Genomic DNA, 18478 nt, shown 5'->3' with positions numbered 1-18478 from the left:
CCCTTCTCTTCTCTAGACTAACTATAGTCTAGAGACTATACGTTCTTCATATTTTTTAGTCTCCAGTCCTTTAATCAGGTTAGTTGCTCTTCTCTGCATTTTTCCCCCAAAGTCTTAACATCTTTTTTGTAATGTGACAACCAAAACTGGATACAATATTCCAGGTGTGATCTTACTAAGGATTTATAAAGTGATACTAATACTTCACGTGATTTTGATTCTATATCTCTGTTTATACAATCAAAAATGTTATTACCTTTTTTGGCTACTGCTGCACATTGTTGGCTCATATTTAATTGACTGTCCACTAGGACTCCAAAGTCCCTCTCACAGTTACTGTTTTTGAGCCAGGTTTTACCTAACCTGTACTTATACCTGTGTTTTTTTCTGCCTAAGCGTAAAACAGTGCTTTTCTCCACATTAAATTTCATTTTGTTAAATAGGACCCATTTTTCAAGTCTGTCAAAATCTTTTTGTATCCAGAGCTTGTCTTCTGGGGTGTTGGCTATTCCTTCTAGTTTAATGTCATCTGCAAATTTGATGAGCTCCCCTTCTATTCCCTTATCTAAGTCATTTATGAAGATATTGAAGAGTACTGGGCCTAAGATGGAACCTTGTGTTACTCCATTGCTTACTTCCCTGAATGTAGATGTAGTACCATTAAGGAATACTCATTGATTACGGTTGTCAGCCAATTACAAATCCATCTGGTGGTGATCTTCCTAGCCCTCTCTACAGATAATTATTTTCTGTATTTAACATTGTCTTCAGCTGTGGCTTGACATCAAATCATGCTTAAAATGTTTTGCCCATAATATTTAGCACATCTTACCATATTAAGAGGTTTTGCAGTGTTGTTATCAGATCAGAGCTAGAGATAAGAAACTATTCATGAGCTGGACAGTAAAGCAAATATTTAATAGCTGCTAGAAAAAGCAAAGTCTTCTTCCAGTTGAGCTCAACTCCTGATGATTTAATAGATATGTCCATGTAAGGTTTTTGACAATTATAAGATTCACAGTTGCCTTTTTCCAAAACATGATTCAGGATGCCTTTACACAATGCTGAAACTGAATAAATTAGCTTTAATACTGCAGCTTTTTACTAAAACCCTAGCAATGTTTGTGGTAAAAATAAAATGTCTTGATTAGAGGCAACAAATACTATTGTTCTTGTTTTGTATTTATGTTGATACAAACGGATTTGACAAATGAAAAGATGAGCTACCAATCTGCAGTTTGAACTTTTAAAATTATTAAAGTGAATTGAGCAGTCCAACTACTTAATTTTGTGCCAATGCAGTTGAAGAAATTTTCAACTATAGTGTCAAATCTATATGTAAATTACAGGTCCTGTGTCAGTGTAAAAATAAAGAAATGCAAGGAAGTGGAAAATGGAGCTTCTGATACACTCTTGCAAATATACTTACAAAATATATTAATCTGCAAACGAGTTCAGTTATCTGAATTTCGGTGCTGTATTTCCATTTTGACTGCTTGGCAAGCTGTTTTAAGGAATTCTTTCTATTAAGTGCATTCATGGAAGAGATCATCTCTCTCTTCTTTACCATCCAGACTGAATTGTCTCCCATAATCATAGAGATGACATCTTTCTTTTGCAATTAGCATGGACTAAAGTAGGGTGGTAAAAGGTCACTGTGACTTACCTGATTTTTTTCCAGCCCATTCATCTGCTTCCCTAAACCGACTGACAGAATTATTAAATATAATAGTGCCATAGCAGATTAATTTGTTGTATTTGGGAAGTTAGATGTAAAGCAGGTTGATGTTATCAAGAGTTTAAATTATTTGATCCATTGCCCTGGGATAAGAAATTGCAGTTAAAGAGACTTCCTGTTTTTGTCACCCAGAAACATTTATAGCAAGAGATTATCCCAGGGCAATGGAGATTCTGCATTTATTTATCAAAGATCCATTGCCTACCATTACAATACCAAATCAAAACTCAAATGCCAAATATAAATTTAAGATAGACTTTCAATTACTCTAAGAATAACTTACGTATCAGTGCCTTATGGAAAAATTTTAATTATAATTTGTGTTGTTAGAATGACTGTAATATGCTATAGGTTTTTAAAGAAACACCTATGTGATAAAAAGAATGTTTTAACATCCATCTTTTCTTTACTTCGAGATTGGCAGTCATGCGGGATTAACATGATTATGGTTTAGAACTACTTCATTATCAGAGATTTTCCTCTACTCTTTATTTTTAATTCTGAATGAGGGCTAGCTAGAGAAAATGTGCCTTGTTGTATAGTTGTAAAACAAAAATAAGCCCTTCTTCCATAGTGGCACAAATTTATTTTCTTTCCTTCATAGGACACCATGGTTTAATGGATGGGGTTTTAATCTACCCAGAGGTCAATCTTTGTTGGACAAGTGGAACCTTATTCCTGAAGGCATAGATATACTAATGACCCATGGGCCTCCTCTTGGTGAGTATCACAATTAAACTAAGATCACTCTCAGTGTGTATGCTTTAGCCCAGACGTTAAGGGCATTCAGATAGATTGATTGATGCAAGGGCAAATGGGAGAGAACAGATGACTTTTCAATTCTATTGTATGCAGTGGTATCGTCAACTGGATTCTCTAAGTAAAACCTGATTCAAGCATCAATTCCTTTTGCTGATTTGCAGTGATGCTATGGAAGGAAATTAAATCTCCGTTTTAAATAGCAATAGCATTTAGACTTATATACTGCTTCATAGTGCTTTACTTCCCTCTCTAAGCGGTTTACAGAGTCAGCATATTGCCCCCAACAATCTGGGTTCTCATTTTACCAATCTCAGAAGGATGGAAGGCTGAGTCAACCTTGAGCCAGTCAGGATTGAACTCCTGGCAGTGGGTGGAGTTACCCTGCAATACTGCATTCTAATCACTGTGCCACCACGGCTCTTGCAGTGATATAGAAAATAACTTTTCCGAAAAAACTCACTTTTTAATGAGATTTTGAATTCTTGCCCCAAATAGGATCTGTGAAGAGATGATAGTGATAATAGGGAGCACATTAAAATCCATGTAGTCCAGGCATGCCATAGATTGCACTGCTGAGCCCTTCCTTTGGCACTGTTTATACATTACAGCAGTATGGAAATTGCTTTGCTCTGGCATCCTCCTTTAAAAGCCAGCATCAAAAGGCTGAGGTCAGTTATAGAAAAATTTCTAGGGCAATTGTCCAATTGGAAGGAGAAGAACTATTCTGTCTGGTTGGAAGAAGCCATGCTATCTTACTTCTAAGACCATTTAGGACTTCAAAATGAGAGAAAAGTAACTTCTAGGCAAAAGCTGCAATGTAGGAATGGCAGGTCTATCATCAGCTGGACATTCCTTCTCTTCTTCCCCACTCTGTCCATTAACTGTGCTACTTTTCTTCCTCTTCAAAGCCATCACCAAACCCACCGACAGGCAGTCACTGCCCATCCTCCCAATTTAGGTTGTTTGCTTTCCTCTGCCTGCAAGTGTTCACTCCACTGTCGAAAAGGGTGAATCTAAACATTGCTCCAATTATTGCACAATTGCTCTCATCCCTCACATCAGCAAGATTCTGCTTAAAGGGAATTACCAGATATCCAAGCCAGCTTCTGAAGGGATCGTGGCACCCATAACCAAATTGTAGATCTGCACTAGATCATGGGGGGGAAAAGTTGTAGAAATCAAAAGATCATTTACATATGCTTCACTGATGATAAGAAAGCCTTCAATTCTGTTGATCATGAGAAGCTATGGATAACTCTACAAGACCTTGGGGTACGAGTGCATCTAGTCAAGTTGGTGCAATCACTGTACACAAATCAGGAAGCCACTGTGCGCACATTGTATGGTGACACTGATTGGTTTAAGATAGAGAAAGGAGTGTGACAAGATTGCATTTTCTCCCCCTCATTCAATCTGCAAGCTGAAATGATCATAAGGAAGCTATATCTGATAATCAAAAATCAGGATAAATACACTGATGATACAACTCTCGTCTCAAAAACCCAAAAAGACCTGGAATATCTGATCAAGAAAAAAGTTAGAATGTTGGTCTCGTTTTAAAAAAGACCAAGCTCATGACTACTGCAAGGAATGGAAACATCAAAAGGGAAATTGACAGTGAAGAGATTGAATGAATGGAAAAATTTCCTAGGATTGCAGATAGCTCAAAGCAGTGAATACAGCCCAGAAATAAAATATTGGGTTGCACTGGGTCACACAGCAATGATGAACATGAAGCAAGTATGAAAAAAAACAAGGACATCAGCCTGGCAACCAAATGTAGGTTAGTCTGCTCTTTGTGTCCCATACACTGTCCCATAGACAGTCCTATGACTATGAAAGTTGGACCTTAAAAAAGCAAGGTAGGGAGAAAATCAACTTGTTTGAGCTGTGGTGCTGGAGATGGCTCCTGTGTATCCCTTGGGCAGCTTAGGTGCTTAACAAGCAAGTACTGGATCCCATAACACCAGACATGTCACTAGAAGACAAAATCATGAAACTGCCTCACTTATTTTGACCATGTCATGCAGGGGAATTCACTGGAGAAAGCAATTATATTTGGAAGAGTTAGCAGCAAAAGGAAATCAGGCTGACAAAGAACACGATGGCTGGACACCATCAAAGCTGACACCAGCCAGAGCATAGAAAAGCTCAAAGAAGCAGTGCAAGATCAGAAGATGTGGAGAGACCTGGCCCATAGAATCGCCAAGAGTCAGACATGATTGAATGGATAACATCATCATTGCCTGCAAGTCATCAGGGTACTTCTACCCCATTGTGGATATAATTACTACAGAGTTTTTAAAAAGGGAAATTTCAGCTAGTCCCTCTTTTTCAAACCAACCTATCTCACAGAGTAGTTGTATGGAAAAATGTGAGGAGGGAATGCTATATTCAGGATCTTGAGCTCCAGAAGAAAACCCAGCATTAAATTTAACAAACAAGCAAATTAGACTAGTTATGCCAGGGCTGTCAATCTCCCAGCCCATGGGCCAGATTCATCATGCGCTGGCCATGCCCAGTTTAGCAAAGGGAGAAAAAGTCCCAATACGTCATGTGATGCTGCTGTGTCAATGTGAGTTTGACACCTCCGAGTTATGCAGTTCTTGGCAAACTGGATCGTAATTTGTGTTTGTAAGCATTATGCCAAAATTTGTAAAAATGTACACATGGGTTAGATTGTTTAGGTAAGACATAACCATAGAAGCGAACTGAAACTGTGTTATAATGTAGAATTAAATAAATTTGACCCAGGTAAAAACACCTCTGAAGTTGATTAAATAATATGAAGGAGGAATGTGCAGCCACCTATTTGATTTAGCTCTTCCTTCTCTTAGATCTTTCTTATCCCTTTAATCTTTATAAATGCAGAATATTAGACCTCAAACCTTTGCTATAATGGATGTCAGATTTATTGATTTTTTTTCATTACCTATAGACCTTAATGGCTTTCTTTTTAATAATAGTCAATTACTATTTTCCTTAGAGGCCTTTTAATATTCTCCTGTATTACAGTTTTACTTATACAGTTTCAAAACTAAGAAAGTATTGGTAGAGCTTGTCCGTCTGGAAATGATAGTTTTTGTCTTTTTAATAAATATTTTCCATACAATAAAAGTGTACAAAATTAAAAGAATAAAAAAAATAATAGAGAAAAAATGAAATAACAAAAAAGAATTATGATTTCTGCTTTTCCTTCTATCAAGTAATTGACATCTTAGAAGAGAATATCTGTAGCTCACGGTGGAAGTGAAGAGTTCTTGGTGCTCTGAGTTTGATGGTTTCCTTGAAGATGTTTTTTTAATCCAACTAGGTATTATCATCAGTGTGAGTAAGCGTGGGATTTATTCTCTAGTTATGTACCCTAGCCTTCCCTAGCAGTGTTGATAGGGGTGGGTTTTCTTCTTGGTAGTTCCTTAATTGGGATGTGGTTTTCTGCTTGATTGTTTGCCTGGTATCCTGCTTATATAGGTGGTGGTTGAATATATGTTCTGGTCCTTTTGTTTCCTTCTTAACGTTTTTATTGTCTCTGTTGAATGGTACATAAATATGCTTTATTTCTTTGTCTGTTGAAGGCTAATATCTCCCAATGCCAAACTTCCAGAAATTCCCTAGTGGTTTTGGGTTTAGGTTGGTCTAAGATGTTTTTGGTTGAGTTTGTCCATATATTGTAAGATTAAGGAGTTTTCATTGTGTGTTCTTATTGCTAGTAAGTATTCATAGATGCATTCTGTTAGTCTTCTACTACCTTTCTTACATGGTAACTATTCCAGTCTACAATATACAGACCCTTGTTTATTTTTCTTGGGCTACTGAGTCTTTTTGCTTACCTAAAATGTTTTGGAGGACTTTAGTTGGTTTGCCTACTATGGTAATGCCATGTAATTGTAGTAGTCTGTTGATTGTTACTGAGATGTTTTTGATGCATCATAGTTATCCTTTTCATAGCTTGTGTTGGTTGTGCTGTAGTAAGGTCAAGCACTTTCTGATAAAGTTGTGTTTAGATCCATTTTGTTGAAAGTTGTTGTATAGGCAGTCTGTTTCCTTTTTCTGATGTTCTGGTTGCTGCAGCTTAACAATTTTGTGTACTCATCTGAATAATGTTCTTACACAATATAGCACCTGTTGGAGAATGGGCTATTAATGTGTACTGTTTTTCAATAGACTTGTGTTTTGTGTTGCTATAATTTCTTCTGCTGATAAGGATAGCTAGGAAAGGTAGTGTGAATTTTTTTCCTTTTCTTGTGAATTTTATTTATTTGAAGATGCTGATAGTTTCATGTGTCTTCTTTAGTTGTTTCTTTATTATGATGATTAAGGCGTTTATCTACTGTACATACTGGACCTGGTTCAGTGTTTTTGGTTATGTGAGTGGGAGTGCTGTAGTTTCCAGATGCCTCAATACACTCTCTGTTATGAGTCCTGAGAGTGGAACTCATGAATGTCAATATATTTGTCACCAAGCTGAAAGTAGCTAGTGGGGCAAAGATTAATGAGGTCCATGATTCTGGATATTTTGATCTTAGTGTATTTGGCTAGGTCAGGTGTGTTGCATAATACTGCAGCCATGGATTTTTTCATTAGTTCTGAATCTGAATGCTCTGACATTGAATGAATCATAATTTCATTTTTGATTTTTAAATCTTTGATTTTTCTGGAAACATTGTAGTGGGGAGTTAATAAAATATTCACTCCCTTCTGTGAGATATCCAAGCTTTTTTGTAAGTTTCTTAATTATGTTGTATGTTAAAATCCATGGCTTTATGGATGATACAATTGGATCAATAGTACAATTGGAGTAATGTTGGGCTTGTGTATTTTGGGATTATCATAGAAGCATGGCAGGATAGGTTCACTGATTTGCATCTTCCCCCATTCTTCTTTAGTTATTTGACCTTTCATGGTTAGATTATTAAGGGTTATCTTGATTGTATCGTGCAGTTTCTGTATTGGGATAGTACTTATTCGGATGTAGGTTTCTTTATCTTCTGGTAATTCTTTGGCTTTTTGTATGGATTGTGTTCTGCCCATGATAACCTGTATATTGTATTCTGTCCGTTCATCCTTTTCTGCTGGGAGCTTGGTTTGGTCCTTCTTTTGGTTTTTGGGAGCTGCTCTGTCTTCTGCTTTGAGTTGGTTCTACTTTGCTGTTCTTCTGGTGTGTGATATGATTGTCTGCCTTATGTTTTGGGTCTCTGAGGCAAGTCCTGAGGTTTTAAATACTGCTTCTAAAGCTGCAAAAAATTCATAGAGCCCAAAACAGCCTGTTTCACATTCAGAACAGAACATATGAAATTCTGTACTTTGAACATTTCAGTGTGAAATGTTTGTACAGCCTTTATGCACATAATTGATCAGAATATGTATCAGATGAGAAACAGTAAAGAAGACAGTTAAATCAAGAATTTGCAGTTTTAATTGCTGTATTTAATAAGCTATCAATTGCAAGTCATCCAAAGTTCTACCAATTGATCCTTTTATATCTAATAATACAGTATCTTTCTTTGGTTTTCCTTGTTAAAGACAGAAATTTCCTAACCAGTGATTTACTTTTATGTTGTTGTAACATGAAGAGTCCTTTCCTGTAGCATAAGAGTAATTCTACAGCAACTGACTGGCACACTCTCTTCCTGGTGTGGGGAGAGAGTGAGGTGTATAAAACAGATCTATGCTCTGTGCGGGCCCAGCTGTAACTATTAAAACTGCAACCTATATTTTTTATAAATCCAGGTGGCTGTGTCTCTTTCATTCCCATCTTTCTCAACCAACTTTTCCATATGACAATGAATATTGGTGGTGCAATAAAATTTTGCATTGAAAAATCTGTATAACATCTGCAGATTGAAAAATATATATATAAAAGTGTGCACATACATCGATGTAACATGGAGAAAATAATGAAGAAGAATTAATGTAAGTAAGATACCAGGTGTTGTGACCCCGACTCCCGAGCCTGTCCTAATAGAGGAAGAGGACTCAGAAGGTGATGGGGAGGAACTGACAAGGCCTCCCTCTCCAGGACCCTCCTTTCTGGTAATGCCTCAGGTTCCATCCGAAGGCCAGGAGGAACAGCCTGGAATGTGCCAGGAGGAAGGCATATCGGAGCACCAATTGATAGGAAGTGAGGATGATGAATCCTGGCTTGATCCCAGGCAGGGTCAGAGGGAGAAGTGTGCGCAGCAACTGAAGAGACATGGGAGGGCCAGAGATTGAGCTGAGTCATGGAGCCACGCTCCACCAGGAATAAAAGTGGGTGGGATTGCTCTTCAGGCTTTGTGACGGACAAAGTTAAACCCTGAAAGTCACATCGTGATGTCTGAAATTCAGTTTGGATATATTTTGGACTGAACATTGACTAAACTCTTGTCTCATGGATAATTTGTTCTCCTGGAACAAACTGAAGATAAGTCCTCTTCTGCTTTATGGGAGTGAAAACAGTCTTGGCAGGCATTCGGCAGTTTGCTGCCAAAACCTTGGTCTGCCAAGAATTCTAATCTGTTTACCTAATAAAATATTGGCAGGCGTGCTTGGTATTACGTTTGCCTGTGTGAGGAAGGGGGACAGACACCAGGCTTTTTCAGCATAATTCTCTTTGGAGAAGTCTAAAAGACAGTTAAGTGCATCCACTCTATGGTATACAATAACCTCTTCATACAAGGTATCTACAGAATGGTATTAGCATTATCAGCTACAATGCTGTAAAAAAATAAGATACACAAATTGATGACAGAGCTCTGTGCAACTGGGTAATCCTCAATGGAACTGCATCTACATGGAGGGAAGTATCCAGTGGAGTACCCCAAGGCTCTGTTTTAGGCCCAGTACTCTTCAACATCTTCATCAATGGCTTGGATGGGGGGATACATGGGGAACTCATCGAATTTGCAGATGACACCAAGCTGGCAGGAATAGCCAACACTCCAGAAGATAGGCTCAAGATACAGAAGGATCTTGACATACTTGAACATTGGACACTATCCAGTGGTGGGATTCAGCCAGTTCGTACCACTTCGGGAGAACCGGTTGTTAACTTTCTGAGCAGTTTGGCAAAGTGGTTGTTGGAAGAAATAATTAGGGCAGAGAACCGGTTGTTACTGTAAATTACTTGAATCCTACCACTGGCACTATCTAACAAATGAAATTCAACAGTGAAAAAAGTAATGTTCTACATTTAGGCAAGAAAAACAAAATGCACAGGTACAGTATATGTGGTATCTTGCTCAATAGTAGTAACTGTGAGAGGGATCTTGGAATCCTAGTGGACAACCATTTAGATATGAGCCAGCAGTGTGCAGCAGCTGCCAAAAAAGCCAACACAGTTCTGGGCTGCATAAACACAGGGATAGAATCAAGATCACGTGAAGTGTTAATACCACTTTATAATGCCTTGGTAAGCCCACACTTGGAATACTGGATTCAGTTTTGCTCGCCACAATGTAAAAAAGATGTGGAGACTCTGGAAAGAGTGCAGAGAAGAGCAACAAAGATGATTAGAGGACTGAAAGCTAAAACATGTGAAGGACGGTTGCAGGAACTGGGTATGTCTAGTTTAATGAAAAGAAGGACTAGGGGAGACATGATAGCAGTGTTCCAATATCTCAGGGGTTGCCACAAAGAAGAGGGAGTCAAACTACTCTCCAAAGCACCTGAGGGTAGATCAAGAATGAGTGGAAACTAATCAAGGAGAGAAGCAACTTAGAACTAAGGAGAAATTTCCTGACAGTTAGAACAATTAATCAGTGGAACAACTTGCCTGCAGAAGTTGTGAATGCTCCAAAACTGGAAATTTTTAAGAAGATGTTGGATAATCATTTGTCTGAAGTGGTGTAGGGTTTCCTGCCTGGGCAGGGGGTTGGACTAGAAGACCTCCAAGGTTCCTTCCAACTCTGTTATTCTATTCTATTCTATTCTATTCTATTCTATTCTATTCTATTCTATTCTATTCTATTCTATTCTATTCTATTCTACTCTACTCTACTCTACTCTACTCTACTCTACTCTACTCTACTCTACTCTACTCTACTCTATTCTATTCAAACATACCACAAAATTATAATGGCTATTGTGTTACGCAATCCTACCATGCCTGATATATATAGTACATCTACTTGTTTACCACATTTTGTACCATACCCTTATTAAAGTCCCTTGAGTAGAGTATAAAAAGATAATTAAACTGTACAATATTAAAATACAAGCAGAATATTAAAAACAAATTTAAAATTGCAAAGCAACAATAATGGCAGCAGCGTAAAAGCATTAAAGCATATACTCTACAGCTCGTATCACTATTGAACATAAGAGTCTCAGCAGATATCCATTACATCTCATTTGGTAGGAGCACTCAGAAAAGGGCCTGTGAAAATTGTCAATCTGCATTGGTATATGTGGGAGAAGGCAATATTTTACATACTTTTAACCACAGTATAATTTAGGGAATTAAATATTAATGCCCACATTTTGAAATTGATGGTATAATAATAGAGGAAATGACCTTAGGAAACAACAGAGAGAGATGCAGATGGAACAACGAGCATGAAAAGTTGTCTCATCCTACAGAAGGTGGGATGACATGGGAAAGGAACTCTTAGAAGGGACTCTGTCTAGTTTTATGGAAAGTAAAAGGAAAGGATGAGAGAAATACTTTCTTTCAAGTCCTGCAAGATTTTGATAATGTAACCATACAATAAAGATAGAGATAGCATTCTTGATTTTCTTGACTGGACTATCTCACAGGGTAATATTAATCTTGCAATCATGGAACCTGTGAGCATTCTAGAACAAGCTAACTCCAAAAATGTTAGGCATTTCTCGAAAGAATGTTAGGGAATTCTTGAAAGCTTGACATTCAGAGAAATCAGCCATCAATAGTCACATAGCAATACAACATATTTACAAACCATTTAAGAAACAATACAAAAGTTAAGAAGGAAAGACCAGGCCTTTCCAGCAGCCAATCTCAAGATTAGCATCAGTCAAACAATCAAGGAGAAAACATTAGCCTAAACTGGGAAGTACCAAGGAAAAATCCACTAAAACTGGCAGAGCAAGCAAAAAGATATGTAAACGGAGTAAACTTCACACCCACTTGCATTGATTATGTTACCTAGTTGGGTAATGAAACATCTTTCAAGCTAACAATCAACCTCAGAAAGCACAGAGGACTCTGCTATCAAGACATCTTCTTCTTTCCCTTTGCTCTTTGATCCCATTTAATCCCCAAGTCCATAAATCATCATTTCAGTCTTTTCCTCTTTCAACAAAAAGGCCAGATAAGGCTTTCAGTCTTTTTTAAAAAAATATTTTATTATTATTTCCCTGACCAAAATTCTAAAGGCCTATCAGATTTCAAGAGATAGGGCCAGTTCACATGATTTCACGCATACATGGATTTTGTACTGAATTGCTTTGTATGTTAGATATTTGTAATCGCCATTAAAGAAAAAGCAAAGGATAATTGAGAACGTGGGCCACTATCAAGAGTACATATTTAACAGCCTTGTGTTATGCAGATGAATCTGTGCAATTAGCTTAATCAAATTGTGTAGCAAAATATAGTATTTGGGAAGGCAGAGGTAGAATTCAAAAAAAATAATGCCCATAACTTAAAAAAAAAATTATGCCAATGAAAAGTTTCTTAAAAGCCACTATATATTATAATGGTGGTCGAATTATAGATAATGTAGTAAACCCTCTTTGAGTTATTGCTTCCTGAAAGTCTGTATTAAACTTAATCTACATATTGAAAAGTAAGACAATCAATTTTATCATTCTTTTAGGGTTCCGAGACTGGGTTCCAAAGGAGCTGCAGAGGGTTGGCTGTGTGGAATTGCTAAACACTGTACAAAGGCGAGTAAGACCCAAACTCCACGTCTTTGGAGGTATCCATGAAGGTAAGCAATCCATGAAATAAGATGCCTTGTGACGAGAAAATATTCGAGTCATTCTTTTTAGTATTTTATGTAAGAAAAAGATTTCAAATAGAACGAAGTTATTTTTAAAAAAATTGATAATGTATGTGATAAAAAATTTGATATTTAAACCAATATTATAGCTGAAGATGAAGCAATAGGAGGTAAGGAGAACGGTGCGTCACAGGAAGTGGCCTGGTGCCATTTGAGTCAATAATAGGAAAGCACAGATTTGATTGTACCAAGTTATTTGCCATCCTGATAAATGCTACATGTAGTAGAAAAATACAGCTAGTCCTCCACTTACAACAGTTCACTTAGTGACCATTCAAAGTTACAACGGTACTCAAAATAGTGACTTATGATTGTTTTTCAAACTTACACCCGTTGCAGTATCCCTTTGGTCACATGATCAAAATTTAGATATTTGGCAAATGGTTCATATTTATGACCATTGCTGTGTCCCAAAGTCATGTGATCACCTTTTGTAACTTTCTGACAAGCAGTGGGGAAGCCAGATTCACTTAACAACCGAGTTACCAATTTATCAATTGCAGTGATCCACTTAACAACTGAGGCAAGAAAGGTCATAAAATGGGGCAAAACTCACTTAACAAATTTACCTAACAACAGAAATCTTAGGCTCAATTGTGGTCGTAAGTCAAGGACTATCTGCACAATGCCCACTCTATGGCTTTTGCCCATGTTATTCTGGGCATGGAAGCTTCCCTAAGAATCTTGTATAAGTTGCAAATATGAGTAACATCTTTAAATCATTTAGAGCCTTTCGGATAAAAGAGACCATTTACATTTGCAGCAAGTGGTTTCATTCTGCATATGTTTTTTATAGAAAGTTCAAGAAGTGGACAACATAACCCAAATAGCAGAGCAGATGAAGAAATAACAAGTGAAGCGGGCGTGTGGATGTGTGTGGAGTTATAATCTGGTTTAAATTTCAGATGTTTTTAAATAGCGTGTGTATTTTTTAGATAAGCTTTTCAAAATATCCTGCTTTAATGTTAAATTAAAAGCAGAGGCATTTCTAGCACACAAATCTGGTTATGGGCTAATGAGAAATTCCTTCAAATAAACTAAGCAGGAGTTTTAAATATTTAATGAACTTTAGTTGCGTTTATATCCCAGCGAGAAAAATACCGCAAATGCTGCCTTAGAGAGCAGAGAAAGAACAATGTTGTGACCCCAGAGCTAAAAATTATATATTTAAATGCTTTATATTGCGTACCTCCCTTTTTGTGGAAATTTCTTACGGTCTTTAATTAAGCTCTCTGTGAGTACGCAGCTCTGGAGAACTTTATAAAACACGAGATGTCCAGTTGATTGGTACTGTTGCTTCCCCCCTCCCCCAGTTTGCATTATTGTAAAGCAACTATATTTTTATACCAGTGTTATATAAAGCCTTTCAGGTAGGTTTTCGTAATGAGAAATGCTGACTAGCCCTTAACCACAGCAGCATCCATGTAAAAAATAAGATAAACTGTATAATTTTGTATAAATACCGATGCTTAGGTATTAATGTTAAGTAAATGACAGAAGAAACAAATATTTTATTAGAGCATAGAAACTGCCTGCAGCTTTTGTAGTTCTCTTCCACGTTGAAAGTAATCAAACTTCCACTAATAATAGAATTAGCTGATGGAGAGATCATTATGGAAGGCTATTGTGAGGCTCAGTATTATACAATTTAAGTTTATGACTAGGCTGGTAACGCACACGTTAACTATAAAAGAGATTTAATGAGTATTCAAGAGCATTGAGATGATAACAGTTTCTACTTATTTGAGTAGATCTCTTCCAACATAATGAAATCTCGTTAAAATACTATTATTACTAAATTATTATTATTATTGTTGTTGTTGTTGTTATAACTTAAACATCAAATGCCCTATTATACCTTAGGTATATGGCTATACCTAGCCATAGAGAAATATGGAAAGTAGAATCATGTCCGTAGCTGTCAACATACATGGATAAGTGTGATTCCCTAACTTAATTGTACAGCACAATGTGTGGAAAAGAGTAAAGGAAGGGTTGGGACTGGCTTGGTTGGCTAGTTTTCTATTTTTAAGACCACACATGTATATTCCCATATATTCAGTATGTCTCTTTGGATCAGAATCAAAATTACGTTTCCTTTAATTCAGTTCATAGTTAACCTGTAAATGTTCGTGCAACCCTTGCATTATTTAGGATAAGCAGTTGCATACTGTTGAGGAGTTCAGCTTTTCATTATTTATTAAAAAGCAAAATCATAGGTCACATAGAGGATCTATTTTAAAAAGAACTCAAAAGGATTTTTCTTTTTGAGAGAGAGATTGCTTGTACAACAATTGTGAAATAATTGCTCTCAGAAGTATAGGTTTAACTCGCAGTACCTTAATTATTAATTGCAAAGATTTGCACTGAATGTAGAGAACGAGTAATGTAAAAGAGTATTTCCTACAGTTTCACTGATTCTTCTAACATTTAAATTTTAACTTAAAGGTAAATCGTATAAGATTATTTTCACATGAAAGGACAGAACAAGAATTTGGTGCTACTAAATTCAGTAATCTGACTTTTTATGAGTAAAATTGCAAATACCTTTCTCTTTTGCCTGTTTATTTATTTATTTAAGTTTGTATGACCTCTCACTCACCATGTATTTCTGGACAATTAACAGAAGGTTATACATTTAAAAACAGAACAGAAAACATGAAAGTATGTTGCACAGAGTCCTGGGACAGCATATTGAAAAGAGATCTCCCTTTTTATAGATCCAATATGCTGACAGTATCACCAGCACTGGAGGAGAAACAAGGACATGCTCTCTTGTGTGCTTTTTTGTCACACAAACACACACACATATAATGTCTAAGTTACTATAGAGTCTTCTAATGCTGAGGATGGCATTGTGGGAGCTTTTACGTTTTTTTCTATCTTCTGAAGATGAAGAGAATGGTTTGATCATGGAAAATTGAATCAGAGCTTTTAAGCTTCTTTTGTGAGCCTGAAGAAATATCCAACCCTGAAGAGAGTGAAAAGGAGCATGCAGGGAAGAGTTTCAACACCATCCAGCATTGTCCGGTCCTGTTGACAAATTTCAGAATAAGTAGACAGTTATACCAGCCCACACGCTAGTGCCCTTTACTCCTTGTAATCAGCAACAAAGCAAAAGACGACATCACAGCACCATGTTCTACATTGCAAGGATCTTAGGAAAGTAGTCCTCTGTGTTGATTCTCCCTTTTTTGCCATTTTCCCACCAATTTATTTATAGCATTTTATGCGCATATATTTGGCACCTGCAATGGGACAGGTTGTTGAGCAAAGGGGAACATATTTATGATCTGTGTATTTAAATAAGAGTTCACCAACCTTTCCTACTTTATTTGTGAAATGGGGCTGTGAGCGTTTGCGTGAGTGGGGCTGCGAGTGCCGGCACCCGTCTCTCACATGAGTGGGGATATGCACACACACTCCCACCACTCACGCAGCCCAGTTGTGAATAGGTCATGGACCGGCAGTGGACCATGGTCCACAGCTTGGGGACCCCTGCTTTAAATAGTACTAACCCCCCGTCCCCCCCAAAAAATACTGATGAAGTACACAGACAAGATTCTAATGGTCTTGTGGACAATCTGAATGAAGTTTGAATTTTTAAAAAAATGTTTGGGAGACAATGGGAAGTTTTTGCCGAGTTCTCTGAAGTGACTTCATGATATATCAGGTAGCTAAATTGTCAATGTAATGAAAGAGGTGTCAGCACCAATTAAATTAAACATTGTTTTACATCTAACTTTACATGTGATGAACTTAAAAACAAGTTTAGAAATAATTCCTAACAAAGGACAAAGACAGCTTTGTCTTCTTAACTTTTTAAAGTTCATACTAAAGCAAAATTTTACTGCTTAAAAACCCAGGGAAAGAGTTATGTGGGTGATTTTAGATTACTGAAAATACATTAAAAGGTTTAACTGAATGCAGTTTCCAAAGCGTGCTTAGAACATTTTCCCCTCCTTTTGTCACTGAAGGGGTATTATACTAGGTCAATGTTTGTTCACATAACAGTAAATGTAACACATTTTCTCTACAGGTTATGGCATTATGACAGATGGTTACACAACATACATTAATGCCTCAACGTGTACAGTCAGCTTTCAGCCAACCAACCCACCAATTATATTTGACCTGCCAACGCCACAAGGATCATGAAAGACCGCTACTCCACTGGGGAAGGTCTATAAACTGCCATTTTTCTAATTACAAAATGTTCATTCTCTTAACATGTTTCTTTACAAATAATGTAGGGCTTTTTTGTAAATTGTTGTTACAGAGAAAAAAAAGATAGGGGTTGTGCTTTTTCTTTTCTCTCTCTCTCTCTCGCTCTCTTTTGGAAATGCAGTATCCATTTGAAAATTGATAAAACATTGTGAATTTGTAAAATGAAGTTTTATGTTCTCTTAATTAACTTGCCATTGTAAATTGTTAGTGTTCTCAAAAGGACAGCCAAGCTTTCTTTTAATGAGTGAGACACCTTATTTTAATATTATTAAATAAGATTATAAAAGGCATTGTTTAAAAAAAAAACAGATCCAAATTTGCACAACTTTTATTGTTTTATTGGGGGGGGGATTTCCAATGATAAAATGCCATTCTTTCCTCATTTTTATTAGCATGTATATGTTCCATGAATCAGAGGTTGGAATATGTCCCTGTGCAAATGCACATCACAATTCAATATTCAATGAAGTGTGTTGAAAACTTCTGGAATTGATGGTTCTAGATATACTTACATCTGTGCTAGGCTGTGGTCACGGAGTTATTAAACTGGATGTGGATTCTCCATTCATTTCAGTGAATCATCTCCCTTTCTTGAAAAAAATTCTTGATCTGGAAGAATCTTTACCCATCAGAGCTCTTGTGTCCACAGCTGACTGCTGGATCAGGGATCAGTTTTTTGATTGATACATATGCGTTCTATGAAATTCTGCTTATTAATGGTATTGCAGTAGTGAGGGGAAAATAGCTTTCTAGGTTTAGTTTGTCTGCCTGCTTTAATGATCCGTTAGATAGCAACATCCTGTATATGATTATCTAAATTGTCCCAATTTGGGTGAGTTTCTTAAATTATTTTAGTTTTAAAAAATATGGGAATGAAAACTGCAATGAGCAGGTGTTCCATGCAGTAAAAACATGTAAATGTGGACTCCTTTTAAATATGGATTTTTATATATATTTTTTGTGCATTATAACAAAGCAAGGCATTTAATATTGCCAGCATAGCATCTCCAAAATTATGCTGTATAGCACATCTAAATTATGAAGGATGTGATACATTTTTTCCAATCGCTCAAGACCTTCAAGAGCTTGAGTTTAAAATCTTTGTGCAGTTTTGGGCATGTATAGAATCAAATAAATACAATCAAGCCTAACTAAAATAAGGCTTTGTTGTCCTTTATATTTAAAATATTATTGAATTGTCTTTCCATTTCTTTTTTTCTTATTTTGCACTGTGTGTAAATGCAATCTTGCTAGCACAAAATATTGTTGCAGATAGTTACTTCTGTTCTATCACTGTAAATGCTATTGAGCTTTCTTCTGTTTTATGTTATCTTCATGGAATTTAGGAAAGCAGGTGTTTCTTTAAATTTATTGCGATATTATATATCTAGCGGCCTTTATATGCAAATAAAATTGCAAGATTTTTAAATATTTAACTGTTTGAGCATGTTTTTATGGGTTGGAAAAATTAAATACTTGTTCTAATGGATGCACTCAGCACAACACTACAAAATAATGCTATACCCAGCTCAGTACTCCTCAGGGCAGTTGGATGCAGAATTCAGTGAATCATATGCATTGTTGAAAAGGAAAAAAAACCTACTCCTCCTCCTCCTTCTTTCCTCCCCCTTCTCCTTTCTCTCCCATATTATAATAGATAATGGAGACCAAGCAGCCCATTGGGTGGACTAAATGGGTCATTAGATTGGGCATGTATCAGAGAACTATTGTTAGCTTTCCAGTTCCTTGATCTAGAACCTTTTGTCTCAAGTTTACAGCAATCAAA

General features: G+C 36.7%; 1 protein-coding gene across 4 annotated transcripts in view; it reads left to right on the top strand.

Moving 5' to 3' along the window:
- MPPED2 (metallophosphoesterase domain containing 2) overlaps positions 1–18123 on the top strand; it is a 148272-nt gene extending 130149 nt beyond the window's left edge. For all 4 annotated transcript variants that reach the window (XM_034417200.3, XM_034417201.2, XM_034417202.3 and 1 more), the window contains exons 5-7: positions 2343–2458; positions 12280–12393; positions 16505–18123. In XM_034417200.3, the coding sequence (XP_034273091.1) occupies positions 2343–2458; positions 12280–12393; positions 16505–16623 (349 nt within the window). In that variant the 3' untranslated portion in view covers positions 16624–18123. The remainder of the gene's footprint in view (positions 1–2342; positions 2459–12279; positions 12394–16504) is intronic.
- Positions 18124–18478: the final 355 nt, after the last annotated feature.

This window comes from Pantherophis guttatus, chromosome 1 (genome assembly GCF_059756535.1).
Source record: "Pantherophis guttatus breed Tessera chromosome 1, ASM5975653v1, whole genome shotgun sequence".
NCBI lineage: Eukaryota > Metazoa > Chordata > Lepidosauria > Squamata > Colubridae > Pantherophis > Pantherophis guttatus.
The sequence above is the reverse complement of the archived record's forward strand: the minus strand, read 5'-3'. Positions and strand labels throughout refer to the sequence as shown.